The sequence below is a fragment of the Episyrphus balteatus genome, chromosome 1 (assembly GCF_945859705.1).
Source record: "Episyrphus balteatus chromosome 1, idEpiBalt1.1, whole genome shotgun sequence".
In the NCBI taxonomy this organism is placed as follows: Eukaryota; Metazoa; Arthropoda; class Insecta; order Diptera; family Syrphidae; genus Episyrphus; species Episyrphus balteatus.
Genome location: NC_079134.1, coordinates 63,390,237 through 63,404,139, shown reverse-complemented (window position 1 = coordinate 63,404,139; position 13,903 = coordinate 63,390,237). Strand labels below are relative to the sequence as shown.

Below are 13,903 nucleotides of genomic sequence, written 5' to 3'. Positions count from 1 at the left end.
CTTTCCTTTTCTTTTTCAGCTGTTTGTGAACGTTGTGGTGCTATAGGAGTAAAACACACTTTTTACACTAAATCTAGAAGATTCTGCAGTATGTCATGTGCAAGAGGAGAACTGTTTTCTCTAGTTTGTAAAAAAATGATTTGCTCAACGAGTTCAGTAACTATACCATCAACCACACTCGCTTCGGCGACAGCAGCTTCAATATCTGAAGAAAATCTTATGAATTCTATAAATAATCAACGATCGAATATTGAAGTAGCTCTACGATTATCGCATTTAAAAAGCCCAAGTTCAAACTATCGCTTCAAAATTACAAATCAATCCTTAACAAATATAAATGATAACGACCTCATGGATGTTTCAGATGAAGTCGTAGAGCAAATTGATAGTGATGAATATCGTAATCGAAAAAACTTCATGTACAGCGATGCAATAACACACAATGATATACCCCAAATATCAAAATATGAACGTCTTCCCTCGCCGTGTCCGCAAAGCGAAAAAATTTGCAGCGTCCGTCGGAAACAAGGCGATCTTTTGCTTTCATACGAATGGACGCAACGATTATCTAAGCAAGGATTTTATGCAGCACCAGTAAAATGTTTCCCGCATGCTCCGGGTTATGATGTATGGGATAGTATTGGCATTAATATGAAGGTAGAGGTCGAGAATACAGACTGCTATAGCCAAGAACTAGTACAGCCAGGACAAACACCTCACTCCTTTTGGGTGGCTACTATTTTGAATATTTCTGGATACAAAGCGTTAATGCGATATGAAGGTATGTATCAATGTATGTATGTGAAGAGTTTTCTCTTTTTTGTTATAAAATTGGTTTATTTAAAGGATTTGACGAACCCTCGCATGATTTTTGGGTTAACTTGTGTTCTTCAGAAGTACATTCGGTTGGATGGTGCGCCACTCGTGGCAAGCCTTTGATACCCCCTCGAACCATTGAAAGCAAATACAGTGACTGGAAAGATTTTTTAGTCGAGAGACTCTCTGGAGCAAGAACGCTTCCGTCAAGTTTTTATAATAAAATAAGCGAAAGTATGAACTCTAGGTTCCGTCTTGGCCTGAATTTAGAATGCGTTGATAAGGACAAAATTTCACAGGTTAAATTAACTACTGTTAATAAGATTGTAGGCAAACGCCTGTTTGTCAAATATTTTGATTCCGACGATGGTTTTTGGTGTCACGAAGATTCGCCTATTATACATCCAGTTGGTTGGGCAACTACAGTAGGACATAATTTAGCTGCGCCTCAAGATTATTTAGAGCGAATGTTGGGTAAGTTTTATAGAGCGGCTATTAATAAGAAACAATAATTATTTTTTTTTTAGCTGGGAGAAAACAAATGATTGAAGTGCATGATGACGACGCAACCATAGAGTTATTTAAAATGAATTTCACATTTGAGGAATATTATATCGATGGGAAAAAGAATGGTTTCATAGAAGGAATGAAATTGGAAGCTGTTGACCCTTTAAATTTATCGGCTATATGTGCTGCAACTGTAATGGCGGTTCTCAAATTCGGTTATATGATGATAAGGATTGATTCATATCAACCAGATGCAACAGGATCTGATTGGTAAGATTTATCTGTATGATTTTTTAACTTGGAGGTCAAGGTCAGTTCCCGACATTTGAAGACAATTTTATAACGCCTTGACGTGATTTAATGTGGGAACAATGAAATCAAAACCTAAAAACTTTTCATAGGATAAATATTTGTTCACAGTTGAAATTTTTTAGAAGGAATGAGAAGTAAGAAAATCAAAGGCGTTGAGCTTATTTTAGATTTATAAAGTTGAATGGACACCTTATTTTTGATCCATACGTAAATGTTTTTGGATTTAAAAATGGCTTTTAGCTCAATATTCAAATAGAATTTGTTTTACCTCAGGGGATACGTCAAAATCATTTCTTTATTGTTCCGTCCGTCCATCTGTGCGTCCCTGTGTATACATTTCCACAGCCTAAACGGGTGCACGGATTTCCTTCAAATTTGGTAAAGATCATTTTTATAGAATTCTGAAACTTGTTTTTTGCAATGAAACTGCATTTTTAGTTTTTCTCAAAAAATGTAAAATAACAAAAACAAAAATTTCGTTTCTAACATAAAAATGTTTCGAACTGCAAGAGCAAGTACGTGTGTTTTATTTTTTATCGATATTTGGACAAACTGATTTCAGATAGCAGCATTGCTCCTGCATTTTTATTGAGATACGAAAAATAATAGATCTCTGGTTGGATTTCAAAATCTATATCTATTATAGGTGTAAGGTGGAGAATGCCGCCAAGACCTTACACTATACACCAAGAAAGCAAACATTTACGGCACAAAAAAAGACACAATTTAGCAAAGCTGTAGGGATGGGAAAAACCGGCCGGTTTAAACCGGTTTCGGTTTTTTTGCTTCGGTCAACCGGTTTTTTGTCCTCGCGGTTTAAACCGATTTTTACAAAAAAAAAAACCGAAAAAAAACCGGCTGAAAAAAAACGTCCAACAAAAAAAAGATCCGACGAGACAAAAAAGTGAAAACCCTCAAAACATTCATTCCCTCTGTCAACTTAACATATAATTATAAATTTTCATTCATATTCGGCTTAACAAATTCCTCAAAACTCCTATTAACATTAAGAGTGAGTTAAGAACTCTTAGGGCCAATTTATTGAGCCTCCATTAAATTTTGAAATTTGTCGTTTTAGTTAAAAGCTTTGTTAATCTATTGACGTCTTTAAGTTTCCATCATTAAAAATTCATTTAATTCACTCTGCTTTAGTTAAAGTCTTTACTTTTAATGGAAACTTTAAATTTAAAACTCCATTAAAAATATGGCAGGGTTATTTTTTGAAAAATTAAACTGTCAAAAGCTACATTTTTGTCAAATAAAATATATTTAAATTTGAAGATTTGAAGGATAAACAATATAAAAACACAAAAATGATGACCCGTAACAGAAGGTGTTACAATTAGGATTACGCATCATTTCAACCCTGATTAGTTTCACTAGTCGTGAAGATATTCTCTGTGCTCTTCTGCGCTCTGTGAAGTGGATAAGAAATGAATTAATTTCTTTGAATTTTGTGTCTTTTAAAAATCTCAAATAAAGTGTTGTCCATTCAACCCTCATACCCATAGATTCAAAAATTCTGGGAAGCCTATAAATATATTCTTGTCTGGCGAGAGAGAAATGCCAGTAGTGACCAAAACCTGAAGCAATTCATTCCTATAACGTACATGTCGTTGAACTAAAAAAACACAAAAACGACTTTTTCTGTAACCAAAATTACCAATTACCAAACGTTGGTCTTATGAAATTGATTGAACACATTTTCACCATCCCATTTTTCCATATTCATGCCTGTTTTATTCATTTTTAATTGTAAACTTACACTGAAACTTTGTTTAATAAAATAATAAATGAAATGACATTTGACGCTAATGGAGAGTGAATAAATAGAAATCCTGTTTAAAACCTTCGTTTGCTCTAAAAATCCCTCTTAAAAGGTCGAATTTGGTGTTTTAACTAAAACGACTTTTAAATTTAATGCTCAATTAGTTAATGATGCCAAACTTCAAAAAAATCCTTAAAAGAGACTGAATTTAACGAATTTGGTTTTAAATTTTGAAATTTCCTTTTTAATGGCGATTTAAGTTTAATGGAGAGTCAATTGGCCCTTATAACAAAATCAAACTAAAAAAAGCTTTGCTCAGGGATTTTCTTCGAAAAGTTTTTTTTTGTTGGTTGACAAATTAGGTTTAATTTTGTTTTTTTATAAATCAAGCAAAAAAAAAACCGAAAACCGGTTTTTCAAAAAACCGGAAAAACCGAAAACCGGTTTTTGTACTAACAACCGCCATCCCTACAAAGCTGAAATTAATTCAAGAATTTCAGCTGAGATACGCGTATCTCCAGCTTAAAAATATTATTTCTGTTTCCCATTATTAAAATGTATCGCACGGAAAAGTGAAGAAGAACGGAGGTAAAAATTTCAGCTAAAATCTCGATCTGCGTACTAGGATTTCTGAGAATAATTTTATTTGCATTGTCTGCATGCAGAAAAGTAAGCCTTAAATACGTATCGGTACGTCTACAAAATGCAAAAAAAAAAACATTTTGTCTTCAACCTAATCTTCCTATAATCTCCTTTTCAACTACCCTATCCACATCTGTGGATGTTCAAATTCTGTTCCCCCTTTTTATGCAGGGGCCTTACTATTTAACTTTGTGTCACTATTCTCTTCGAAAGTTAATTTTAATTGTACTTCGTAGTCGAACTACATATCTAATGTCGAATTTCTTTCAAATCTCATGTCGTTTTCCAAAATTAAAAAAGTGTCACTCCTAGCTATATAATCACTCCCAAAAGAAGTGATTTCAATACAAATTCCAAAATTGAAAAAAAGAGTGAATTTTTGGAGTGAATTCTTCAATTATTATAAAAAATTATATTTATTTATAAAAAAAATCAATTAGTATTGAAAAAAATTAATAATAGTGAATTTAAAAGATTCTGTTATTATTTTATTTATTATTTAGTACTACACACACATGCAAAGCAAACGTCAAATCACTCCACTTGTCAAATTCGTCGTGAACAAATTCCAAAATTGCACCAAATCAGTCCTATAATTTTGGAAAACGACATCAAATTCTGTTTACTGATTTTAACTATTTCCTAATGCATAGGTGCACTTAGGAGACTTTTAACACTATCTACTGTTTTTGTTTATTTAGTTACCACATAATATTGGTCAAGTAAAATGAAATGCATGTTTAAAGAACGGTCCAATATGTCTTTTTTTCGCTGAAGCACAAAACTTTTATATATGTTTTTAATTTTTGTTTATCGTCAAAAATGTTCCAAAGATGATACCTGCTCATTTAAAGATAAAAAAAACTGTCTTTTCGATCTTATTTGGAAGTTTTGACACATTTTTCTAAAATTTGTTTTTTTGAAAATCTTGACTTCATTTTGAAAAAAGAAAAAAGTTGTATGGCGGTCGAGAAAACGCGAGACATGTAACTAGCTAATCTTAATGACAACACTCCACAAAACATTAATTAATTAATTTCAGACCGGAAAAATGCGGAAAAATTAATTTTACCTCTATTTGAAAAACAAAGATATTTTTTTTTGCACTTCCTAGCCTTCTTACAGAATTTATTTTTTTTAAATAATTGCAATGGTAATTAATAAATAAAACCAACTTTCAAGCTTAGCTTACGCTAATCCGAGATGAAAACAAAAAAACAAAACATGAATTACAGTTACCCATTGTATTGAGAAGCTCAACTCATGATTTAAAATCATGTGGCTAAACTTTTTTTTTCTATTTTGTCCAGTCAGATTGGCGAATTACCACACTGTGCCTCGGTCGCAATCGGCTCCAACTGGAATTTATTTGTGAACACCAAATTTGTATGGAAACTATAATCACCGCGAAGTCGATTGCATATGTATTGGTGAGGGGGAAATTCACCACTCCGAGAAAACGAAGCCCGAAGCGGTGCATAAACGGAATGAAAAAAATGGTGCTTGACATTTGGAAGCATTAAATTAAATTATTCCTTACTTCGTGACCTTTGTTGAATTAAATATTTAATCCTCAAGCCCACATAGGATTAAATATTTGGAAGCATTTGCAAACAAAACAGAACACGATTTATTTTCTTTTTCTTAAAATTTTTTTATTGTTTTTTTTTTTTTTTTAAATTTTAATTTATTGTACTCTTTTGATACAGCGGCTAGAGAATTTGCATCATTGAAGAACATTGTAGCTGTTGTGCGAAGTTTAGGTTAGGGTGAAAATTCTCAGCTAGCGTCTCATTATTGAACTCCTTGAAAAACATGATAAATTATTAATTATAAAATCACAGAAGCACGTTAAGAAATTAATACCTTTTCTTGTAATAAAATATTCTATATTAATAAAACAATGTATATTAAGTTTTAGAACGAGACACGGCAAACGACCCACCGACGAGATACTACAACAAAAGACAAATAATAACAAAATGAAGCATTATACCTTGTCTTTTTGCCTTTGTCTTTCCTACGTTCGTTTTCCTTTTCTCACTTTTTCACCACGATTCTCCCTCGACTTTGTGTTTATATATACACAAAAAGTTGCAAGTGTGTGAGTGCAACCCCGTTTTTCTCGTTTTGAGGTCGGAGTTACTTTTCTGAACTCAGTTTTCTTGCTTGAAGGGAAACCATGGTATAAAAAGAGAAGGTATGATCATTATGTCGTTTTCCAAAATTCAAGGAGTGACACTCCTAGCTATATAATCACTCCGAAAGGAGTGATTTCAAATTCCAAAATTGAAAAAGGAGTGAATTTTTGGAGTGAATTCTTCACTCCCAAAATTTTGAAGGAGTGACGGAGTGATTACCAATACTCATACATTTTACTTCATGGACTACTTGTCAAATTCTTGGGTGGTTGTTTTAATTTTTTTTGTGAAGAAAATTATATTTATTTATAAAAAGAATCAACAAAGTATTGTAAAAAAATCAATAAAAGTGAATTAAAAGATTGTGTTATTATTTTACTTATTATTTAGTATTACAAACACATGCAAAGTAAACGTCAAATCACTCCACCTGTCAAATTCGTTGTGAACAAATTCCAAAATTACACAAAAAAGGAGTGATTCACTCCCATAATTTTGGAAAACGACATTAGAAAAAAGTCTGTATCGGGAACAGTAAAAACTTAAAAATGGCTTCTTAGGTTTTTGACAGCTGCCCATTTAAATTGTTGTTGTAAACAAATTTGTCTTGGAAATTGTTGTTGCTTTTGACTTTGCCAAATTAAACGTCAAAAACTTATTACTCCATTTTGTAAAATGGCGGCTCTAATGATCTTATACCATGTGATACCATGAACAATCTCATGAATGTTCAACTCATACACCGCGGCTCTAATATTACAAGAGTTAAAGCGTTTGGTGCTGTGGTTTGGTAACTTAACAAATTTTCGGTTTTGGGTTTTCAAAGAGTAATGTCGAATTCCTTTCAATGCAAAAATCGAATTTTCGGCGATCTTGAAGCGAATTTTTTCTGAAAATCATGTTCCATAGGAAAAAAAATCGCCTCAAACTAAGCAGAATTCGAATTTATTTTAATCCCAAAGAGATTTACACGGATTTGCACACACACTTGGCATTTTTGGCATTTCTCAAACGTCAAGCTTAAAGATTGCTTCGTGTTGTTTGTTTATTTGAGAACACCAACTTCAAATAAAGTGTAAATTATAATCGTTTATCGTATTTTTATTGCGGAAAAATATAAAATAAATTTAAAAAAACAATGTGCGATCAAAATATATTTTTTCCTGACATATTTCTTGTGAAAAAGTCCAATTACTGTGACTTTTCTTCCCGTGATTGTCTTCAGGAAATTTTTTCTCTGTTAAACCACAGCATACGGCCAAAATAATTAACCATCTACTTCATCTTCACTCAGATCTTAATAATAACTGCAATTTCCGTTTGATTCTGATTTCTATCTATTGAAAAACATAGTTTTGAATTTAATGCATTTAAAATTGTCATATACAGACTCGATACAAAAGTAAAGTTTATTGATTATCAATTGATTGAGGGGGCTATTTGCACCATTGATCCTAGCATTTTATTAACTTTTTTAATAATATAGTTTAAATGATCTATAAATGATAGCTCAGGATCAAGAATAACTCCTAAGTCTGAAAACACAAGGACTTTACTTAAGTGAAACGAATCAAACGAATAATTAAAAACAAACGGAATTTTTTTGCGTGTAAAACTCATAGTTTTATACTTGTCGACGTTAAGAACAAGAAAATTTTTACTGCACCATTCCCTAAATAAAATTAAGTCTTCTTGTAATAGTAAACAGTCAGAAATACATTTAATACTTTTGAAAAGCTTAATGTCATCAGCATAATTAAGGACGGACGAATGATCGACGAATTAAGGATCGAAACCAAGTCAATAAAATAAATAAAATTGGGCCTAAATGGCTGCATTCAGGAACACCTGAATTGACAACAAATTGGTTCGAACACATATTACGAAATACAACACTATAAAGCGTATTTTTTAGATACGAGGATATCCAATTTAAAAAAAACTATTATTAAATCCAAGATTGCTTAATTTTAAGATTAATGTTTTATGACACAGCTTGTCAAAGGCTTTACTAAAGTCAGTGAATACACAATCGACTTGCCCACGTTTTTCAAAAACATCTAAACAAAAGGACGTGAAGTTAAATAAATTAAATTAATTGACTCAAACAGTTTTCGTATCACAGATAATTTAGCTATAGGTCGGTAGTTCATTATTTCGTTTTTAGGACCTTTCTTGTGCACAGGAATAATGAATGCACTTTTCCAGATATTAGGAAAAAGAGAACTTTCTAAAGACTTATTAAATAGAACACATAACGGATATGACAAATAAGAAACACATTTTTTTTAAATAGAGGATGGCACACCATCAGGGCCTGGATATGACAAATAAGAAACAAATTTTTTTTTAAATAGAAGATGGCACACTATCAGGGCCTGGACACTCATCCAGTTTTTTTTGTACTTTGTGCAACGGTATCTTCGTTTATATCAAAATTGATAGAATTAAAGTGAGGGAAATTCACCTCAGCCGAAGAAAAGTAAGAAGGGTTCTCTGAATTTCGATTTCGATAATTTCAAATTGGGCTTGATGATCGATATGAAAAAATGCAATCAATTAAAAAACTAATTCATTCTTTTTCCCAACGTTTCTCCGGTTTTTTCCGGCTTCATCAGGGGGTTTGGATATATTAGTTCTTAAAGAAACAATTAACAATGAAATGTTTTATGAATAAAAAACTAATAATAATTTGTACATTTAAATAATTTAAACAATTTGATAACTATTGCACTTACTTTTGTTGTTAATAAATTACATTGAGGAACAATTTATACGAAATAAAATTAAAAATAAACTTTTAAAACTTTACAGAAAATTAAACACTTCTTATTGGCAAATGCAAACTTAAAGAATATTAATTTAGATTAGTTTACGATATGGCAACACTGTAGACAGCGCTTATGTCATATCGTTGCCATTAAACTGGCTTAGTCCACACCATAAACAAAAAATACCAAGACTGGAAATTTTCGTACGTCTTTCCCCCCGAAACCCTTTTGTGTACAGTGCTGTCTGTGAATATATGTGAAAGCCACCACGTTGGTAAATGACGTTAACACGCACACATTTATAGATTCACGACATTCACCACACATTTGACACGAACACAACGATAGGTTCACGACATTCACCACACCTTGCAGCTTGTAGGCAAACGTCAGTTGACCGCCGAGTTTCCAGTCTTGGTATTTTTTGTTTATGGTCCACACGACGACATACCATCAATTAATGAAATTTCAGTTGAACTCGAAGCATTTATGGGAACGTAGAAGTTATCGTCATCAATTTTAACCCAATCAGAGTTTGGTAGGTTAAAGTCACCTACAATCAAAATTTCATCTTCAGGTTCCAAAAGCACATAGATACTTTCTATGCAGTCATTCAATTTTTCATAAATTTCTGTATAAGAATTCGGAGGAATGTAAGCTGCTATAATGAATACATTTCCAGAGTCAAGTTGAGTTTTCATGCTCAAAGCTTCAATACTAGCTGACCTTAAGTCGTTGATCACGCATCCAATAAGTGAGTTTTTGATTGCAAAAAGAATTCCACCTCCTACAGTGTTGGAATCGTCTAAATGGTGACGATCACGTCTAAAGATTTGATAGGAGGTATCAAAAAGCTCAGAGTCGAGAATAGAGTAATTCAGCCAAGTTTCAGTCAGTATAATGACGTCGTGAGGAAGATTATTTGCATTTTTGTAGATCTTGTTGGTCTTAGTCCGAAGTCCATTTACGTTTTGATAGTATATTAATGTCTGATTAAGCTGCTTTCACGTTGTTTCAGCGTTGTCCGGTTTTGAAGAAAAGGATTGTGAGTTGCAACTCGGTTGTTCGGTCTATTCACAAGCTCATGCATTATGACGCCAACTGGCCAAAACGATGTTGAGTTAAGTACGTGGAAAACTGAATCAGGGGCACGTATCTTAAAAGAAGAATATTTTGCGTGGTTACGATGCAGAATTTTTTCAACATTTATGATAAATGATGTTCCCAGTTTTTCTGACATATAATTTTTGATATCGAGGGCGTCTGTTGAAGAGGCAAGTTTAGAAAGAAATAACACTTTTTGTCCTTCTACAGCCCTTAAGATACAATTGGAGACAGCATCTCATTAGTTCGATTGGTATCAATATTTGAACGTTTTGGAGCAGAATATTGCGGTGGTTGTTTAGACGATATTGGAAGTGACATAGAAGTAATTGAAGAACTATTTGTAGATGAAGAAGTTGTTGATTCTGTGTTACATATAGGTGCGGGATCTTTGTGATTCAGGAGTTATATTTTTTGAACAGTTTAATGTGTTTTCGGTTTGTAGTTGTGAGGGTGAAGTTATATTTTCAATTTTGTCAGAGAGAAATAATAATTGTTTTTCCAAACTTTCTAACTGCTTCATGTTTTGCAGAACGTCACGAACAATATTATTATCAGAAAATGGACCGCATTTGTCAAAAAAGTAGTAGAACGATTTCATTTTATTAAAAAGTTTGATACTGCTAAAGGAGGCGCCAATACAAAGAATATGAAAAGTTCTTCTGCAATTTCCACTACACATACTGGAATCTATCATGTAGTCGCAGATTTTTTCGCAAGATCCACAGTTTGCCATACTGCTTCAGTTATATCTTAATCGAAACTGAATTTAAAATTCGTTATTGATCACTAGAGTGACCGCAACTCAAATAGAAAAAAATTTTTGTCGAATTTTTTTCGGGAGAACCCCATAAAATGTTCCGTTTTTGCAGATTTCTAGATAGCCAACATTTCAGCTCGATTGGATAAGTCTAAATGGTGACGAAACTCGCTCAAAGTATCAAAAATTTCTGTTTTTTCACTGTTTTTCGAAGAAAATTAGCTCTAGCTCGTAAACAGATGGGGTTATTTTCACTTTTTATATATACAATAAAAGGTAGTGTTGTTGCACATAACTCAGATGCTAAACTTGTTTAGTTTTACTTAAAAAAAAATATTGTCATCAATTTAAATTTTCAGTACTAACCTCAAAAAGATCTGAAGTGCAAACTCGATTTAAAATGAAACTTTCTATGTTATAAAAAGGTATCTAATCGAAATGCTTCTCGTATAATAAATATATAGTAATTTTATCAACAATAGAAGCACAGAGTAAAATTGACTGAAAAAAATAAACAAAAAGGGCACCCATTGGGGGTTGAACCTGCTATGTTTTTTTTTATAGAAAAAAAAAAATAAAATGCAGTTGTAAAATACATATTTGTTCTTTTTTTTTATGAAGTTTAAGCTTCGAGTCGTTTCGTTGGTAGTTCAATAATTTTATTAAAATAAACTCGCGCTTTTTGCTAATTTTACTTTGTATATTAAATAAATTAACTTAAAATAAAATGTGAGTATTAATTCTGTTGCGTTTTTCTTTTAATATTAAAAGAAGTTTTAAGAATTTTAAGTGTTTTCCAAATATATTTTGGCAGCAAACACCCGAGAAAAAATTTTTCTTGTAGGCTATCCGTCTCATCAAATAACACTATTTTTACTTGCGATATAGGTACTATATATCAAGTTATGCATTCGTAAAAAAAAAAAAGTTGAGATAACATTTTTCCATGACATTACGATGGTAGAGAATGCCAAAAAAGTGGGTCCCGGAAGTCTGTCTGTCTGTCAGTCTGTCTGTCTGTAAACGAAGCTACAGCCTAAACGGATGGACCGATTGATGTCAAACTTGGTATGTAGCGTTATTTGGCGACTCTCCAGAGGGGTTTTTGGAAATAATTTTTTTGGACCAAAAATAACGGTACTTGTCATATACCAATTTTAGTAAAATTGAAATATCTCAAAAACGGCTCCAACGATTTTGTTTAAAAAATTTAAATGTTAGTTTTAAGCTTAGATCTATCTTTGAATGAAAATTTTTTTTTTTGAAAATCAATATTAACGGTACCAGCCATAGAACCGTATTTTTCAAATCCGATCATCTCCGAAACCGCTTATTCGATTTCAACGAAACTTTTTGTGAAGAATTATTTGTATAATATTAATATAAAATATTAATATAAAAAATTTCCGAAAACATAGTTTTTGGACTTTTAAAAAAAAATTGAAAATTTTTTTTTGAAAAATAAAATTTTCGAAAACGGGACATTGAATTTTTCTGAAATTTTGTTTTAAGATGTTGATTAGTGATTTCTACAAAATGGCATACCAATTTTGTTTTAAAACTTTTTTGCCAAAAAAATATTTATAAAAAATTAGTTTTTTAAAAAACGGCTCTAACGATTTTGAAAATTTTTTGTCTAAAAATGCACCTTGATATATCAATCAAAACTGCATACTTGTTTTGGAGGGCAATTTGATTTAAGATTTTATTTTATTTTTTTAAAAAACGAATTTTATTTTTTTCCAAATTTCTATATAAAAAGTTTTAAAAATTTAAGAAAATTTAACTCTAAGAGCAAGTTCGTGCGACCCAGTCGTGCACTTATTTAATTTGCGAATTGTAAAATAAAATTTAAAGGATGAAAAATATTGTGAACAAGGAAACATTGAACTTTTTCAGCCGATTGAAAATAGACACAAGTTTTCTCAAAGCACCTAAAAATCTTTTGCACGGAAACCCGCATTTTAAAGAAGTGCAATCACTTAAAGTCGTAAATGACAAGGCAGAAAGAGGAGTCAAAATTATAACCAATTTTAATAATCTTTTAACTAAAGATGAGGAACAACAACAATATGTACTTCAAGTAGTCAGTGAGTGCCGAAAATTGTATCCTGATGCTTCCAAAACTTCTTTAAGTAAATCTCTTGATACATTTTTTTTTAGTATTTACTTCCTTGATTATGTATAAGAAATGTAATGGGGACTTTTCACGAGTCGATTTTTGCCGTGTGGCGAAGCTTTTCGACTCGTGTGAACGTAATTCGCAGGCTACTAAAGTGACAATCCATATAGAAAAATCCTAGTCGAACGACATATCGTGCGGCTAAAATCGACTCGTGAAAAGTGGGCATAACACGATATTAAGTATTTTGTTTTTTTTAGAAATCTGTTAAATGTTTCGTTTTTTTGTTAAAACAGTTAAAATAGTTAAAAAAAAGTTTCATTTTAAAACGAGTTTGCCCTTCAGCTCTTTTTGAGGTTAGTACTGAAAATTTAAATTGATGACAATATTTTTTTTTTTAGTAAAACTAAACAAATTTAACATTTTTAACATGATTATGTGTAACAACACTACATTTAATTAAATATATAAAGTGAAAATAACCCCATCTTTTTGGGAGCTAGAGCTAATTTTTTTCGGAAAACAGTGAAAAAACTAGCAAACATTCGGCCACTATTCGGTATTCGGACTATTCGGACTATTTTTCTGGTATTCGTTAAACTATTCGGCCGAATACCAAATGGAGAAGAAAAAAGACTTAAATTATTATACCAAAATGTGTGTTTTATTAAAAAATTGCAATTTTAGTACTCATAATCTACTAAAGGCAAGTTGTGGTGAATGAAAACTATTTGTTCCGCATTTGTTGGTAGTAAACGATTACGTTTATTTTCGTAGACTATTGCTGATTCAAAAAATAGTCTTACGCTGTAAACACTTGTCCCAGGAGAAGACTTTAGCAAATGTTGTCAAAATATGAAATTTTGTAGTATGTGTTGACCACCACTTGTATGGGTCCGCCATTCGATCTTGACGAACAGTCCTCATATACATATAATTCGATTTTGGATGTCTACCTTT

The 13,903-nt window shown here is 31.8% G+C and overlaps 1 protein-coding gene across 3 annotated transcripts in view; it reads left to right on the top strand.

The window, feature by feature from the left end:
• The window catches only part of LOC129907265 (polycomb protein Sfmbt-like), a 215,374-nt gene that overhangs the window by 145,358 nt on the left and 56,113 nt on the right, over positions 1 to 13,903 (top strand). For all 3 annotated transcript variants that reach the window (XM_055983384.1, XM_055983385.1, XM_055983386.1), the window contains exons 4-6: positions 20 to 781; positions 847 to 1,290; positions 1,344 to 1,593. In XM_055983384.1, the coding sequence (XP_055839359.1) occupies positions 20 to 781; positions 847 to 1,290; positions 1,344 to 1,593 (1,456 nt within the window). The remainder of the gene's footprint in view (positions 1 to 19; positions 782 to 846; positions 1,291 to 1,343; positions 1,594 to 13,903) is intronic.